Raw genomic sequence first — 17,442 nt, forward strand, 5'->3', positions numbered from 1 at the left:
TCAAATATTCATCCTCTTTCTTTCGTTGAGTTTCTTCTCTCTCTTTTTTGCACACTCCAAAGGAGACATGGTCTTAGGATAGAAATAGGCTGAGGACATAATAGAGTCCAAGTTCCTTGGTGATCAGAGACCCAGACATTCTGCTTCCACACTGCAAGGGCTCCCTTACCCCCTACAGATGGGGGGCTGAAGCTGGCATTGGCTTTCGAGGCTGGGGAATGCAGAGGGCAAGCGGGCGATTCATAGGAGCACTGCTGGGAGGGAGGCCTAAACATTTATCCTCATCAGGCGCAGCACTCAATTAGTCGAGGCTTCGTCAGCTTAATTTGAAGGGGCTCCGTGTGTGTCTGGGAACACTTAAGGCTAAGTGGACTTTATTCAATGGAGCCAAGCGATTAAGCTGAGTTCTGTGCCTGCCAGGCAAAACGGTCGAGATATTGGATCCATGACTGCCGCATTCATTAGCCATAATTAGACAACTTGCATTTATAAAATCCTATAGGCATTAAGTGGGCTTATCAGGAGGAGTGGGAACAGTGAGGCTGTCGAAGGAGGAAGGCTACTTAATGGCTGGCCTGGCTCTGCCAATAATGGCATGGGGGCTTCTTGGGGCAGTTTTCAGATTTCCCCTTGCATCTGCTGAGTCTCTGAGCCCAAACACGATGTTTGTTTGGCCTGTTCCGGTTGCAGGGCTCTTCTTAGTTTCTTAGGATTTCTAAATGGAGCCTCCATGGACAGAGCCGGTCTACCTTAGAATGGTGGAGAACAAGACTGGGTTTCCCATTTGGCCACTGTGAGGGCAGGATCCAACAGGCTCTTCCTATGGTCTTAGGACAAGCTCTGAGTCATGTCTGATCCACTGAAGGAGGTGGTAACTGAAATGTTTTTCTCCCAGAGTGTCATATATCTGCCTTGTTAGTCATCCTACTTAATCTACAAGCATTTTTACCTCTTAGCTAAAGAGACTCCTCCAGTGATTTGCAAGAATCATGCATTGCAAGCCACCAGAGGGCTTTTTAAAGTCTTGCACAGATACACACCTAATAAATTCTAAGCAGGAATGAGCACTGTTGCCCGTTTCCAGAGAATTCTGACTTGCCACAGTGTTTGCACACAAGGGGTGAGTTGTTGGCTGTGGAGATGATAAAAGATTCATCTTCTTGCTGCTTTCCTTCACTGATGATTGTGCTTATTGTATGAGTAATGATTTGCCCCTTGTTTATTTCTTTGGGTGCCTGACGTTTGGACTGGAAACCAAACTTCCAAATCATATACATTAATAGAGGAGAAGCCAGCTTGGGGTTCGAGTTTCTAGCTGCCTGTATTGTTTGTTGCATTTATCTCCCAACTTTTTCTCCAAGGAGCTCAAGGTGGCATACATAGTTTGTCCTCCCTCCTCATTTAATCTTCACAACAACCCCCTGAGATAGGCTAGTCTGAGAGGTGGTGACTGGCCCATGGTCACTCAATGAGCTTCAGAGTTGCTTCCAAACTCTGCCCCTCCCCTGGGCTGCCTTCCTTTTCTGAGATGAATGTGTAGAACAGATGCAGAGCCTGCTGGATCAGGCCTATGGCCCACCTTAGCCCAGCGTCCTGTCCTCACAGTGGCCTATTGTGGGAAACCAGCAAGTAGGATCCGAACACAAAAGCCCTTTCCAGCTACTGGTATTCAGATGCATGGCTGCAGAGCAAAGCCATCATGGCTAGTATCCATCAATAGCCCTCTGCTCCCTCTGCTGGGAGCCAGTGTGGTGTAGTGGTTAAGAGCAGTGGACTTGTAATCTGGTGAACCAGGTTCGATTCCCCGCTCCTCCACATGCAGCTGCTGGGGGACCTTGGGCCAGTCACACTTCTCTGAAGTCTCTCAGCCTCACTCACCTCACAGAGTGTTTGTTGTGGGGGAGGAAGGGAAAAGGAGATTGTTAGCCGCTTTGAGACTCCTTAAGGGGAGTGAAAGGCGGGATATCAAGTCCAAACTCTTCTTCTCTTCTCTTCTTCTTCCTTCATGAATCTGTCTAATCCTTTCTAAAAGCAATCCAAATTGGGAGCCATTATGCCCTCCTATGGTTGTGAGTTCCACATTTTAACTCTGTGCTGCATGAGGAAGAGCTTTCTTATATCTGTCCTAAATCTTCCAGTGATATTCTCTGGACATGGTGGGCACTCTCAGGTGTCAATAAGTGATGAAATGGTAGCAGTTTTACTCAGTTGATTGATAGAAGAAGAGTTTGGATTTGATATCCCGCCTTTCACTCCCCTTCAGGAGTCTCAAAGCGGCTAACAATCTCCTTTCCCTTCCTCCCCCACAACAAACACTCTGTGAGGTGAGTGGGGCTGAGAGACTTCAAAGAAATGTGACTGGCCCAAGGTCACCCAGCAGCTGCATGTGGAGGAGCGGAGACGCGAACCCGGTTACCCAGATTACGTGACTACCGCTCCTAACCACTACACCACACTGGCTCTCAGATAGGTAAATCTGTGTATATGAAAAATGGGGGGAGGGGAATCCACCTAGTCCAGAAGTGAAAAAAGTGTCCTTGGGGATGAAGGCTTGTTTTGGATAAGGGACACCTTATTGTTCTCACATGTTCATGATTATTATGTGAGCATTTACACCCCTGTGTTCAGCCAACAAGACTCCCAGAGTGGCTTACATACAGTCACTTAAAACAAAGCAATCCCGTTCTCCACAGGTTTGCTATATAAGAAAATACAACTTGCAAGGGAAAAGGCACAGGAAGGGCAGAGGAAAAAAACCACAACTTGGGTATCAATTCTTAAACAGCTGCTCTCATGTGGGTGGGTGAGCAGGATCCTGCCTTTCATATGGTGCTTGATGTTTGCTGTTTCATGTATGAAAATAAGTTTAATTTCACCAGGCTGATTAATTGGGAGCACTTTTCATAGCAGACCAAAATGTTTTGTTTTGACTCCAGCATTGCAGCCAAAAATCTGTTCACTCCTCTGACTTTTCTCTGTTTGTTTGTCTCCTTCTGCAGCTGATTTACGCCGGTTCAGCGCTCAGTGGCCCATGCACGGGATCCTGACTGACTCTGTGGAGAGCTCCGATGATGAGTTCTTTGATGCACGAGGTTGGTCTTCATTATGCTTACTGCCAGGCATCCAAAGTGTCTCTCAGGGCACCGTCCCCTTGCTCCACTTCCTAGAGGCCTTTGGTGTTTCCACTGTCGGGTTCCTCTTGGACATCCTCTGCTGCCTTAGGCTGAGTCAGACCACTGGTCCATCCAGGTCAACAATATTATCAATGAAAATAATAAAAGCAGAAATACTAAAAAAAACCAACCCAAAGCAAAACAGTGTGGTATATCTGGCCAGTGCAGTACTTAAGACCATTAGGAAAGTCAATTTTCACATGGTGCTGTGGAAAGGGAGTCCTGTGTGACTGTATTTCATAGAATCATGGAATTGTGGAACTGGAAGGGACCATGAGAGTCTAACCCCCTGCAATGCAGAAATTGCAGCTAGAATCCTTGAGAGGTGGTCATCCAAACTTTGTTGACAAACTTCCAGTGAATTAGAGTCTACTATCCTCCAAGGGAGTTCATTTCACTGTTGAAGAGTTCTTCCTAATGTGTAGTCAGAATCTCCTTTCTTATCATTTGATTCCATCAGTTCAGGCCCTCCCCTTTGGAGAAAACAAGCTGGCTCCTTCTTCCCATGTGACAGCCCTTCAGGTATTTGAAGATGGTTATCATGTCACCTCTGGGTCTTCTCCAGGCTAAACATCCCCAGCCCCCTTAACTGTTCCTCATAAGGCTTGGTTTCCAGGTCCTTGATCCTGCTGGTCTCCCTCCTCTGCACATCTTCCAGCTTGTCAATGTCCTTTTAAAACTGTGGTGCCCAGAACTGGCCACAGGACTCCAGATGTGGTCTGACCAAGGCAGAATGCAGTGGTACTATGATTTCCCTTGATCTAGACACTAGATTTCTGTTGCTGTAGCCTAGAATAGCAGTAGCTCTTTTTCTCTCTCTCTTTTTTAGTGCTCCATCACACTGTTGAGTCATGTTAAGCTTGTGGTAGATTAAGACCCCTAGATGTTTTTTGCATGTACTGATGTGAGAAGCCTTGAGGCCTTGTGAGTGTCTGTGTTGGGGGGGGGGGGAGCTCTCCTTTCTCGGCTATCTGACATATCCATTGTGCAAGGAAGACTCCAGAATAAGGAGCCTCTCCGGTACTTTTTCCCTTCTCTCTCCCCACCTCTTGGGAAGGAAAAATGCCCCCCCCTCCAAAAAGCCCTTCTGCAAACTTAAAGTCCTTCCTTCTCACGGCAGCTCTTTTGAGGCTGCCCTTGCCAAACGTCCCACTGCTATTTCTGGAATTGCTCAACAGCATCTATAATTTAAAAGCACCGATGGCATCTTTCCCTAGGCAGATGCCTGAACAGAGGCCCACCCGGGCTTTCCATGGAAACTAGAAGTACACAGTGACAGGAATGCTGTCAATATTTTGATGTTTCAAAAGACTCTTTTCCGTCAAATATTATTATTACAGTTCATCAGCGGAAGACAGTAATAGTTGCATTAATAAGGACTGGGTGTGATGCAGGTTTCCAGTCAAATTTTATTATTTGATAAGGGAGGACAAATGTCCTAATCTGGAATAAATGCCAGTGGGGGAGACAGTTGTGTGTGCAGCCCCCAGACACACACACACACACACACACACACACACACACACACACACACACAGATTACATCTCTGGTGTAATCAGCCCCAATGCCAAACTGAAAGAATTTCTGGTCCTATTGATGGCTATGCTCTACAGCCACATGCTTCTGAATGCCTGTTGCTGGTGTGATAAGAGTTTTAAGGACTTAGGGCAGATTTTGTTTACTACACTGGAAACCACAGGAGGGGAGAGGGCTCTAGTGCTCACGTCCTGCTTGTCGGGTTTCCAGAAGAGGCACCTGGCTGGCTGCTGTGAGTACAGGAAGCTGATGGAAACGGGCCATTGGCCTGTTCCAGCCAGTTCTTTCTTATGATTACAGGCTGTTTCCAAGCTGGGTCTTGGCTGTGAAACACCCATGCTGTGTCTACTCAGTTTTTGTGGGGCATCCGCATGATGCAAAGGTGCCGACTCCTAGGAGCTGAGGCAGTTTTGGCCCCCTGAATACATTTTTTGAGGGGACTGGGCTGCCTCAATATTCAGAGGATGACACATGTTGTCAGGACATTGTGCAGTGTTGCATGTGTGATGTCAGGACGTGCGATGTGCCGGTCCCTCCCCCCCCCCCCCCGATCCTCTGGAGAAGCTGGTGACACTTTGAAGAAAATGCCATTCTTTCAGGTTCTTCCTGTTCTTCCCCCACCCCAGAGTTCAGAGGATAAGACTGTCAACAGCCACTAGCCATGATGGTCGTGCTCTGTCTCCGCGGTCGGAGGCAGGATTGCTCTTGGTTGTATGGTTCCCCAGTGGTGCCTCCGTTGAATGAAGGGACTCTTTGAAGAGTGTTGTAAACAAAAATCTGCCCTTTTCCCCTTACGGGGTATCCAAGAGCCCATACAGAGTCCTTACATAGGTTCCCTAGAAGACCTCAAAATTCCTATCACAAGAGCCTTATAGCAGGGGGTCCCAACTCACCCAGCCTCCTGTCCTCAATAGCAGACAACCAGATGCCCCCAAGGGAACCTGCAAGCAGACTGATATTTGAGCAAATGAAACAATCATTGCATTTCTTTTCTCAAGAAGGCCTCGTGCTCCTTGCAACAGGTCTAGCTGTTGTCCTTGGGTGCTGGAGCCCACCTGCCTTCTGTTTTTCTTCTTCTTCTTCTTCTGAATTTGCAGCTGCATGAGATTGGAAGGACAAGGGGTTCCCGAGTCCTCATCCGCTTTCTGCCTTCCTTGCTGCTGACTCTTGAGTGGCGAACACAAAGGGCCTAGAGGGGTTCCGCTTCCAAAGTGGCATTTTCTGGCTTCAGAACACCTGATCGGATGTGCAGACATTTGCCTCCTTTTAAAATCTTCCCCAAGTGTTGGGAAGGGAGGGGGACCCGTCATCCATATTCATGAATGCAATGGCTGAGATGGTGATAATTGCAGCAGGAAGGAAATGCTTTGGGCTTGGTAGAAAAACCACCCAACGGAGGAGTCAGAGATTTGCCTGGGATGAGGCTGCCTTTCCGCATTGTTGCCTCTTGGAGCCAAGCCAGGCCCAGGATGACGAAGACAATTAACTGGGGATTTTTCTTGTTGTGTTTCGTTATGTAAATAGCATCTGTGGAGAAGCCTGAGCTGCTGGGGGGGGCAGCATGGAGGTGGGGAGAAGTTAAACTCTCCTTCTCCCAGCCATGGGTCCGACAAATACCCTCGCAGAAGCTGTTATTTACCTGTCAATGAAACCTTTCGTTGGCACCAATGGAGGAGGAATAATAGAACCAGTGAATTGTCAAGTTCAAAGGGACCGCATACCCTCCAACATTTCTCTGATGAAAATAGGGACATCCTAATCCATAATGATGGTGATGAAATAATAATAATAATAATAATAATAATAATAATAATAATAAATTCTCTGGGTAGCTTCCAACACACAAAAACATAATAAAACTATATAGGACTTTTAAAGGATAAACCACAGAGCCTAGGGCTTGTTGATCAGAATGTCGGCGATTCGAATCCCCGCGACGGGTGAGTTCCCGTTGCTCAGTCCCAGCTCCTGCCAACCTAGCAGTTCAAAAGCATGTCAAAGTGCAAGTAGATAAATAGGTACTGCTCTAGCGGGAAGGTAAACTGCGTTTCTGTGCACTGCTCTGGTTCGCCAGAAGCAACTTAGTCATGCTGGCCACGTGAAGCTGTACGCCGGCTCCCTCGGCCAATAAAGCGAGATGAGCGCCGCAACCCCAGAGTCGTCTGGGACTGGACCTAATAGTCAGGGGTCCCTTTACCTTTATGTTATGTACTGAGTTGAATAGGATCCAAACTGCAGCAGTCTGATTGGTCCTAGAACAATAGGATCCAAAAGGCAGCAGTCTGATTGGTCCTAGAACAATAGGATTCAGAATGCAGCAGTCTGATTGGTCCTAGAACAATGCAGCAGTATGATTGGTTGGCAGGAACCACCCAATCATGCTCCAGATAGAAGTGAATCCACAACCTGATTGGCTTACAGTAGAATTCCGGAATTAGCCAATCATGTGCAGCCCATTGTGTAAATAATGTATATAAAGCAGATACTTTGAGGGGACATTCATTCATTCCTCCTCACCACTATGAGCTGAATAAAGAGCATGAAATCACTTTGCGACTCTGAGTATATTTCACTTTACCTTAAAGGTTGTATAGTTATCTCCTTGGGTTTGGGGTCACATAACTCCATACCCTCCAACATATCTCCCATGAAAATAGGGACATCCTACCATACCCTCCAACATTTCTCCTTAGGGATGTCCTAAGGAAAAGCGGGACCTTCTAGGATCAAATCAAAAACTGAGATGGCTTCTGTAAATTCAGGATGTCCCTGGAAAATAGGGACAATTGGAGGGTCTGCCACAGGGGTCATCTGCTTCGGCCCCCTGCATTGCAGGAATTGCAGCTAAAGAATCCCTGACAGGTGCCATCAAACCTCACCTTAGAAACCTCCAATGAAGGAGAGTCCACACATTCATTGGGAGTCTGCTGTCGAATGGCTTATACCCCCAGAAAGTTCTTTCTAATATTTAGTCAGAATAGCCTTCTTGTCCTTTGAATCCAGCAATTAGGGTCCTGTCCCCTGGAGCAGCACAAAACAAGCTAGCTCCATCTTCCATGTAGCAGCCTTGTGGTATTTGAAGATGGCTCTGACATCACCTCTCAGTTTCTCTTCTCCAGGCTAAACTTACGCAACTCCCTCAGCCATCAGTGTGTTGTAAACTTGCCTCCTCAGTGTATCAGTCTAAATTGCAGTTTGCACACAGCTGGTGGTAGCAGCCTTGAACTTCAATAAAGGGGGATAGAGATCTATTTATTTTTAATTCAGGGAAATGCGTATATCTCATTTAATCCTCCATTAACATCGCCGTCTCTTACAAATTGCACTGAAGTTCAGCCAAGAATCCCCACTACAATTAACCCAGAACAGTGAAACGTACAAATGATAACATGACCTGTAACAAATATCCTCAGAGAAAGAGTTTGTATTTTATTACCTATGTTGTTTTAATTAAGGGTAAGGTGCATTCAGTCCTGTTCTGGGAAAACAGTGGGGTGATAATAATAATAATAATAATAATAATAATAATAATAATAATAATGCTTCTTCCCTCCCCCCAAAGCATGGCTGCCCGTGTGAACGTCTTGTGAGTGGCACCCAGCTCTGTGCCAGCCTTGCCATGTGGCATCCTCTCTCTAGCGCTGCACAGCTAACATCCTAAGGCAAGGGTCAGCAAACTTTTTCAGGAGGGGGCTGGTCCACTGTCCCTCAGACCTTGTGGGGGGGGGGCGGACTCTATTTTGAGGGGGGAAATGAACAAATTCGTATACCCCACAAATAACCCAGAGATGCATTTTAAATAAAATGACACATTCTACTCATGTAAAAACACACTGATTCCTGGGCCATCCGTGGGCCAGATTTAGAAGGCGATTGGACCGGATCCGGCCCCTGGGCCTTAGTTTGCCTACCCTTGTCCTAAGGGGTGTTATGAAGGAGACACAGTGGGTGTCTGGGCCTCCTGTTTATTTATTTATTTCATAAAATTTTCACACCACTAGCTTGCAAGAAGAACTTCAGATTCGTTTACGAAAAACAGGTAAAACCATAAAGTTATCAGTGAGAAAAATAAACAGCAATAATTCAGAACATTCAAAAAGTTAAAATAACAATAGACTGAAAAGAGATAAGAGACTCACACTAGCTTTCTAAATATCTGGGTATGTGTGTGTCTTAAAAAGAATGTTTTTAGCAGGCACCAAAAAAACCACCCCAAATACAATGAAGGCACCTTCTTGACATCAATAGGCAGGGAGTTCCAAAGTGTAGGTGCTGCCACACTGAAAGATGGATGGATTTCTTACAAACGCTGAACGGGTATTATGTGGTACCCACAGCAGTGCCAGTTCCACCAACTGAAGTGGTTGAGTCAGCATATATAAGGGATAAGGTGATCTCTTGAGTAAAGTGGTCCCATATTGTTAAGGGCTTTATATAATAATAGTGTTTTACACACATGCAGGGGATGCAGTGATGCTCTTGCTGTACTCTTGCAAAGGTTTCTGGAGGAAGAAATTTAAGGAATATTTAGTAAAATACATTATTATTATTATTATTATTATTATTATTATTATATATATAATATAAGAGGAAATACTTGCAAGTACTAAATTTGATTTAGGATTAAATTATGTTGAAAGTATAAGATGATGGATTGAGGATATTATGAAAAGAAAGAAAGTTAGTAATCTGAACAAGTTAACATTATTAGAAGTGGATATTGGAAAATTGCTAAAATGAAATTTAATGGAAATCAGTCAGGAAGGATTTGAGGAAGTCACCTAAAATGGATTGAATTTGGATTTTTAATGGTAAGAAATTTTGAATGTGTGTTTGTGTGTGTGTGTGTGCGCGCACACACACACACACACACACATATATTTATGTTATTTGTTTGTTATTTTGTGTTGTGTTAAAAATGGAAAACTAATAAAAAAAAATTGGGGGGGGGGAAGGATCCCGGAGGAGACCCTCCACTTTCTGATCCTGTGGCCAGGCCATGTATCCTCACCACGACCTGCTTTAGTCTCAGTGAAGCCGTCCTGGCTCTGGTACCCGTGCTGCCATTGTGCTGAAACGTGATGCCATTTTCTCTCACTGCAGAGGAGGTGGCGGAAGGGAAGAGTGCGATCCTCCTGGGGATGAGCCAGTGGAACTCCAACGACCTGGTGGAGCAGATTGAGACCATTGGGAAGCTGGAGGAGAACCAAGGTAACACTGAGTCACATGCAACACCCCCTCTCTGCCCCCACCTTCAGGGTTGGAAAAGTTTCAGAAAAGGGGGTGATCAAGGGGATGGAGCGACTCCCCTAAGAGGAAAGGTTGCAGCGTCTTTTCAGTCTGTAAAAAGGGCAAGTAAGTGGTGATGTGATAGCAGTTTATAAAATTCTGCACAGCGTGGAAGAAGTAGACAGAGAAAAGTTTTCCTCCATCTCTTTTAACCCTAGAACTCGTGGCCATGCAATGAAGCAGAAAGTTGTGAGTTTCAGGGCAGATAAAAGGGAAGGAGTTCTTCCTGCAGCACAAACTATGGAACTCCTTGCCACAGGAGGCAGTGATGGCCACCAAATTGGATGGCTTTAAAAGAGGGTTGGACAAGTTCATTGAGGACAATAAGGCCATCAGTGGCTACTAGAGATGATCTGGTCATGGAGATTATGGAGGTGGGGACTATTGATGGCTACCAGCCATGGTGGCTATGCTCTGCCTACAGAGCAGAAGGCAGTAATGCTTCTAGGTACCAGTTGGGTACCAGTTGCTGCTTGTGGGTTTCACACAGGCTTCTGGGTGGCTTCTGTGAGGGCAGGATGCTGGACTAGGTGGGCCTGATCCAGCAGAGCCCAGGAAGGCTATTCTCATGCTCTTAACACCTGGAGGGTCCCCAGTTGGCAAATGCTGCTCTCATTCTCTATAGCAATTGGGAGCCCAGTTTGATGCTGATGCTGCTCTGTTGCCTGGCGACCAAGGTGGCATGATGCTCTTCTGCAGCGGCTCCCTGCTCCTCATAGCTTAGGCTCAAGACCAGCCTCTGCAACCTGCCTATGATTGCGGATCACAGCTCCCCACTCAACAAATCAACTCTCAAAGGCTTCCAGCTACAATCTTGCCCCTTGTCTTCCCCTTACCTGCTTCACACCTGCCAGCCCTTCCTAATGTTTAGTCAGAATCTCCTTCCTTGACATTTGAATACGTTGGCTTGGGTCCTCCCCTCTGGAGCAGCAGAAAACACGGTTGCCCCATCTTCCTTGTGGAAGCCCTTCAGATATTTGAAGATGGCTTTATTATGTCACCTCTCAGGCTTCTCTTCTTCAGGTTAAACATCCCTAATCTCCCTCCACCGTTCCTCATCAGGTTTGGGTTCCAGACCCGTGGCAATCTTTGTCAATTAGCTTAGCATTAGATACCTTTTCCAAGTGATGCACTTCCGATAATAAGCTGCTTTGCTGTTTTCTTGCTCTACAAGCTCCTGTCTGTGTGAATCAACAGATTAGTACCCTAACACAAATTCTGTGCACACTAAAGACCTCCGATCAGTTATTGGGCTCTGTTTCAATATGCTGGAGAGAGTAGCATTTGCTGCTCTCTTGTCACTGCTTGGGGTTCTTCTTCCTCCTCCTTGCTGGCATGTTTGTTAGCTGACTGTCATGGGTTCCGCACAGGCCAGGCAGCATCTTCAAGGCTGCTAAACAGATAATTAGTGGGTATGTGTGTGTTGTGGGAGGGGGGGGGAGTGTGATCTGTTTCACGCTGCCCTTGATGATGGTCAGGATCAAGTGCTTCCCTGCTAATTTATCTCAATCAAGACTGGATGATTCATAGGCTTTCCTTTTTTACTTTGCTGAGAAAAGACGGTTTCTCTGCATCCCAAGCTTTTCTCGCCTCTTGACAGCAGGCAAGGTGGGGCATGGGGGAAGCAGATTAATCTGACAAGGAACAGAGCCATTTAGCGGGGAATGACAGGGCTGAGAACCTCAGATCTGGCTTCCCTCTGGGAGTTGTGTCGTCATTGCAGTGCAAGCCTCTTAGGGAATGAAGCCTGCAAATGGTGCATTTATCTCTCTTTTGTGTCCCATCATGTGGAGGTTGTGTAATAGCCCATCAAGTCTTAAATCTGGCTGTGAGGTGGAGCAGGATTTTGTTCAATCTTAAATCTGGGTCTTACATCTGGATCTTAAACCTGGCTACGAGGTGAAGCAGGTTCATACTGGCTTTGGATTCTAAGGACCAGAATTCAGTGCCCTTCTTGCTCATAGAGCAGAACAGGGCAGCCTGGGGTCTAACAAGCATCTCCCAGCCTAATTGATCTTCCAGCTTGCCATAGGGTGAGGGTGTCTTACTCTCTGAGAACGTCAGCCTTCCCTACTCCTGTCAATCTGGGGCAGCACCCTTTCCATCCTTAGATACCCACAAGGTGGAATTGCCTACCAAAGACTAGATAATATTGTGACATTTCTGCTGGAGACATTGTGCGTGGCAGCAGGGAATTCTCTGCTTGCTGCTAACAGAGCCTGGAGGAAAGCAGCAGGGGAGAGACTAAAGTGTGTGTGTGTGTGTGTGTGTGTGTGTGTGTGTGTGTGACTGAGTGAGTGAGTGAGTGAGTGAGTGAGTGAGTAAATGATAGAATCTCTCTTTCACTTCCTGGGCTTTGCATCCATAACAATGTATCCCCTGAATGTACATATCTCATGGTTTTATTTTATTTTTATTTTTTATAAAGCAGAGACCTAAGGAAAGGTAATTGATGCCGTCATAAAAAAGCGTGGCGTAATTTTTGATGCAAAAATTACTTTTTGTTATTACTAATAATTATGAAGCCATACTAATCGTTAGTGGCTCCAGTTTGGTTTAAGTGGGCCGTTTTTGTAGTGCTCCACAATAAGAGCCCTACTGGATCAGGCCAGTATCCCAACTAGCTCACCCGAATGCATGATAGGGGAAACACTCATGGTCAGAGACAGCGATGCTTCTGAACGCCATTTTCTGGAACCGCAGAAGGGGAGAGGGCTCTTGTGCTCGCATCCTGCTTGCAAGATTTCCACTGAGGGCATTGGGTTGTCCACTGTGAAAAGAGGATGCTGCATTAGCTGGACCGTTGGCCTGATCCAGCAGGCTACTTATTATTAGGTTCTTATGATGATGGCTTGTGTGGACCACCAACACTTGGAGGGTCCCTGGGCCAGTTTTAAAACCACCCAAACCAGTAGCCATCACTGTATTTTGGATGGGTTAACCATTGTGCAATAGGGTCCTTTCTTCTGTCTCTCCTGAGCTTGTGTGGCTCTGAGCTATCTGTTTCTACCCATCCATCCACCCACCCTCACTGCTTCCCATTTGCATCACCCTATCTTTATTCCTCATGATAATTAGTATAATTGTATGGCCTTTCAAGAGTCCCAGTCATGCAACTGCCACATTGGCTTGGGTGGGAGATGGAGGTTAGTGGTGGGGGAGGCAGGAAAGTCCCTTCTTGGAGCAGCCAAGCTTTGTCATGGGCTTGGAAGGTCAAATTTGGAGCTTGAAACTTGGACCCAATGTGGGTGGAATATAGCTCCTTATGGAGCACTTACGGCAGCTCACCATAAGAGGAATAACAAACATGGGTTTGGCTCTGTGTGCTCTCAATTTATATCATTTATTAACAATAGTGCAATAATCTCCCTTCCATCTCAGTCATAACAACCACTCTGGAGAAATTATCTTAATACTCTAAACTGAAGAATACCCTGTGGATTTGAGCTTAAACTGTCATCTGAAAGATTTTCCAGGTCTGTTTTGATGTCATATGGATGACTGCATTCATGGCTTAACATCTGTGCATGCATTTGTCCTGGAAGATGACACTTAATGCTTGGTAATTGTTTAAAAACCTTTCAATAAAATTTGTAATAATAATAATAATAAAAAAGAATTTGGAGCTTGAAAGTGTCTGGGAGGGAGAGCAATTTGTGGCTCAGCAGATGCAACACAGAGGTTGTTTCCTTGTACTTCTGGCCAAGAGATGCTAACTTTGCCTCTCTTGCTCCCCTCTGGCAGGCGAAGATCCGTCCTTCTGCTCATCTGGAGTCCTGCAGGAAAAACAAAGTGAGTCCTGGTGCTTTTTAATTATTATTTTTTTAAAACCCTCCTCCTCCTCTTTTCCTCCAGAGGGTTCATTCTTGTGTTTGAATTTCAAATGGTAACTGGGATTAAACCCATTGTAATGCTCTTTTCTAAGGCCATCTGGAGGCCAAAATCAGATTTGTGTTGAGCCCCTTCCTCGGGATTATGAAGTTGATTATTTATGACTTGAAAGCCATGTTTTGGTGGTTCTGCCTCCCCTTTGGTTTGGGGAAGTTTTTAATGACTGAGGTTTTAATGTATTTTTAATCTTTTGTTGGAAGCTGCCCAGATGGGCAGGGTAAAAATATATTATTATTATTATTATTATTATTATTATTATTATTATTATTATTATTATTATTATTATTATATTTACTTACTTACTTACTTACTTACAGCCCCAGATGCTCTTTTTGTATGTGTGTGTGGGGGGGGGGGAGCCCAGGCTTGAGCATGCACAGGTTTCAAAAGCTGCCCCCCCCCGGCACCGTCAGTTAACAAGCCTCTCAAATAGAAAAAGTGGTCCTTAGAGTTTGTGATGTATGGTGTGGGGCAGGCCATGGGGCAGGGCAGTTGCAGATTTCAAGACTCAGTGCTCCTCCAGACAACCTGTTTATTGGGTATTTATCCTGAGTTGCTTATGCAGAGGTTAAACTCTGCCTGTCCTTTAGTGAGCATTCAGTGTGATTTGTTTACAGGGCAGTTTTATTATTATTGGGACGCGGGTGGCGCTGTGGGTAAAACGGCGTTTCCGTGTGCTGCGCTGGCTCGCCAGATGCAGCGATGTCACGCTGGCCACATGACCCGGAAGTGTCTCCGGACAGCGCTGGCCCCCCGGCCTCTTGAGTGAGATGGGCGCACAACCCTAGAGTCTGGCAAGACTGGCCCGTACGGGCAGGGGTACCTTTACCTTTATTATTATTTCTATTTCTATTTCTATTTCTATTTCTATTTCTATTTCTATTTCTATTTCTATTTCTATTTCTATTTCTATTTCTATTTCTATTTCTATTTCTATTTCTATTTCTATTTCTATTTCTATTATTTCTATCTTGCTTTCCCCGAGACAGGGACTCAAGGTGGCTTATGCAAATTAAAACCACACAGATAAAAAGCCAAAAGCTGAAATCACATAAAAGACGACCAATAAAAAATAATTAAACTCTGGATAGTTCAGTTGGTTAGAGTGCGGTGCTGATAATACCAAGGTGGCAGGTTCGTTCCCCATATGGGACAGTTGCATATTCCTGCACTGCAGGGGGGGGGTGGACTAGATCAGTGTTTCCCAACCGGTGTTCCGCGGCACACTAGTGTGCCGCGAGACGTTGCCTGGTGTGCCGCGAGATGTTGCCTGGAGGGAGGCGGGCGAGTTGGGCGGCGAGAGGCGGGGCGGCGGCGGCGAGGAGAGGCCGCCCAGCGCGGGGCTCTCGCTGTCTGCCTGCCTGGCTGCCTGTGTGGCGCTGACGTCATGGGGCTGTAACGTGCCCCACATAGGCACACACGGGGCGGCGAGCGAGCTCCCTCCCACATCCCATCGCCGCTCGCTTCGGCCGGCCTACTGGGCTGTCGCAGGCGGAAGGCCTGCGCATGCGCGAGGTTTTCGCGCCTTCGGGATTCCCTTCACGCCTTCCTCCTCCCGGGTCCTTGAGAGCGCGGGAAGCGGCAGCGCGAGACCGGCGTTGAGCCTGGTAGGTATTGCGCTTGCCAAGGCAGTCATTTGGGAAATGAAAACTTGCAAAGCAAGCAACCAGTTCAATCTGAAGTACGTGTATGCTTAATATCCTGTATCTGAAACCTGTTCTGCCCCCTCCCCCACACTTGGTGCCATTTTCATCTACACATGCAGCAGAGTAAGTTGACCCAGAATAGTACCAATTCAGATGGCAGATGGGAGAATGACAGTGCTGAATGCTTTCCCATGTAGAACAGTCCCTGCAAATAAAAACCTAGCATATTTGGAAGAGGGATGCTAGCCTAACCATTACCTTCTATGCTGTTACTATTTTTTTATTTTTTTTTACATAAGTAAAAAGTGACCTTTCCCCATCTGGCATGGTGGTGTGCCTCGAGATTTTTTTCATGAAACAAGTGTGCCTTTGCCCAAAAAAGGTTGGGAAACACTGGACTAGATGATCCTCAGGGTCCCTTCCAACTCTACAATTCTGTGATTCTATGAAAGCAATCTAAAAAACAAATTTATTAAAATACAAATAACAGAAACAGGGCAACACTGTTCAGAGTCTTTTCCTTAAAAGCAGTCCATTTCCCCAAGCCTGCCAGAATTAAGAAAGGGATAACAGGGAGGGAGGGAGCCCTTTAGCTTCTCTAGGGATGGGGTTCCAAACCCGGGAAGCAGCCACCGAGAAGGCCCTGTCCCTGTCTTCACCAAGCGCAGTGTGCGGTTACACGTGTCAGAACATTTTTGCACCACTTTGCTCTTGTGGCTAAAGCAGTCCTTGAATCATCAAATACCACTCTCACTCACATCCCATGTCACCTTCACTCTTATCGTTGTACAAAGCAAAATTCATTACACTCAATCCCAAAGCCAAGCTTTATTGATCTCTCTAACATGAAGGTCTACAGGGAGCTGCTCCGAAACGGGCTTTCTGTGGCTGCAGAGTCAGTGCCAAACACCTGCGCTTGTATAAAGTGGGCAGATTGCAGGCTGGGCAGCACTGATTCTGGGGGCTTCCCAGCTCCCACCCCCCTCGCACGCCACTTTGCTCTCTCTCTCTGTCTGTCTCACAGTAACCTATAAACATTTCAATCTTCCATCAGGTTTTTCTTTTTAAATATATTTTTTTTTATCACTTGCTAATAGGAACCATATGCCCACAGCCGCATGCAAGTTTATTTCTCTTTGACAGATTTGTTGTCATAAACAGCCAGCAACAGTGCAACAGATGGCAGGGAAACGGGTCTGATTTCATCGGGGAATGCGAGAATGACACGCTTTCTCCCCCCCCGCCCCCTCCACCCCGGCGCCGTTCGTTAGCATCGGCTTGTTAATTCTCAATTGTTGGCAATTCTTCTCCTTTTAAAAAACAAACATAAGAAGAGCTGAAAAGGACTTTGTGAGGCGCTGAGCGATTATTTTCCCCTTCCCACGCACCCATACATAAGCAGCAGCAAGAATCTTAACCTTCAAGGACTGAGCATTTTTGGGTAGGGTGTGTGGTTTGGAGGGACTCTTAAGAGGGCTGGCTGGAGGGGTAGGTGTGTGGAGATGCTTTTGACTCAGGGGCTGGATCCAGGCCTGCTGCTCTGGTCAAATGCTTAACTACTCCTTGCAAAGCTATCCCCCCCCCCCCCCGGCAGCCTGCCTGCTCTGTCTCCCCTGCAGCCATGAAGGTCTCTTACAAATGGGCAAATACAGGTGAAACTCAAAAAATTAGAATATGGTGGAAAGTTCATTTATTTCAGAAATTCAACTTAAAAGGTGAAACTAATACATGAGATTCATGACATGCAAAGCGAGATATGTCAAGCCTTTATTTGTTATCATTGTGATGATTATGGCGTACAGCTGATGAAAACCCCAAATTAACAATCTCAGAAAATTAGAATATTGTGAAGAGGTGCAGTAGCTGTTCAATCCATAACACCTGCAATGGGTTCCTGTACAACCTT

General features: G+C 46.1%; 1 protein-coding gene across 2 annotated transcripts in view; it reads left to right on the top strand.

The window, feature by feature from the left end:
- Positions 1–17,442, top strand: part of PITPNM3 (PITPNM family member 3) — a 70,586-nt gene that overhangs the window by 18,136 nt on the left and 35,008 nt on the right. For both annotated transcript variants that reach the window (XM_028708336.2, XM_077919354.1), the window contains exons 2-4: positions 3,000–3,092; positions 9,814–9,921; positions 13,744–13,791. In XM_028708336.2, coding sequence (XP_028564169.2) covers positions 3,000–3,092; positions 9,814–9,921; positions 13,744–13,791 — 249 coding nt within the window. The remainder of the gene's footprint in view (positions 1–2,999; positions 3,093–9,813; positions 9,922–13,743; positions 13,792–17,442) is intronic.

Source organism: Podarcis muralis, chromosome 15 (genome assembly GCF_964188315.1).
Source record: "Podarcis muralis chromosome 15, rPodMur119.hap1.1, whole genome shotgun sequence".
In the NCBI taxonomy this organism is placed as follows: domain Eukaryota; kingdom Metazoa; phylum Chordata; class Lepidosauria; order Squamata; family Lacertidae; genus Podarcis; species Podarcis muralis.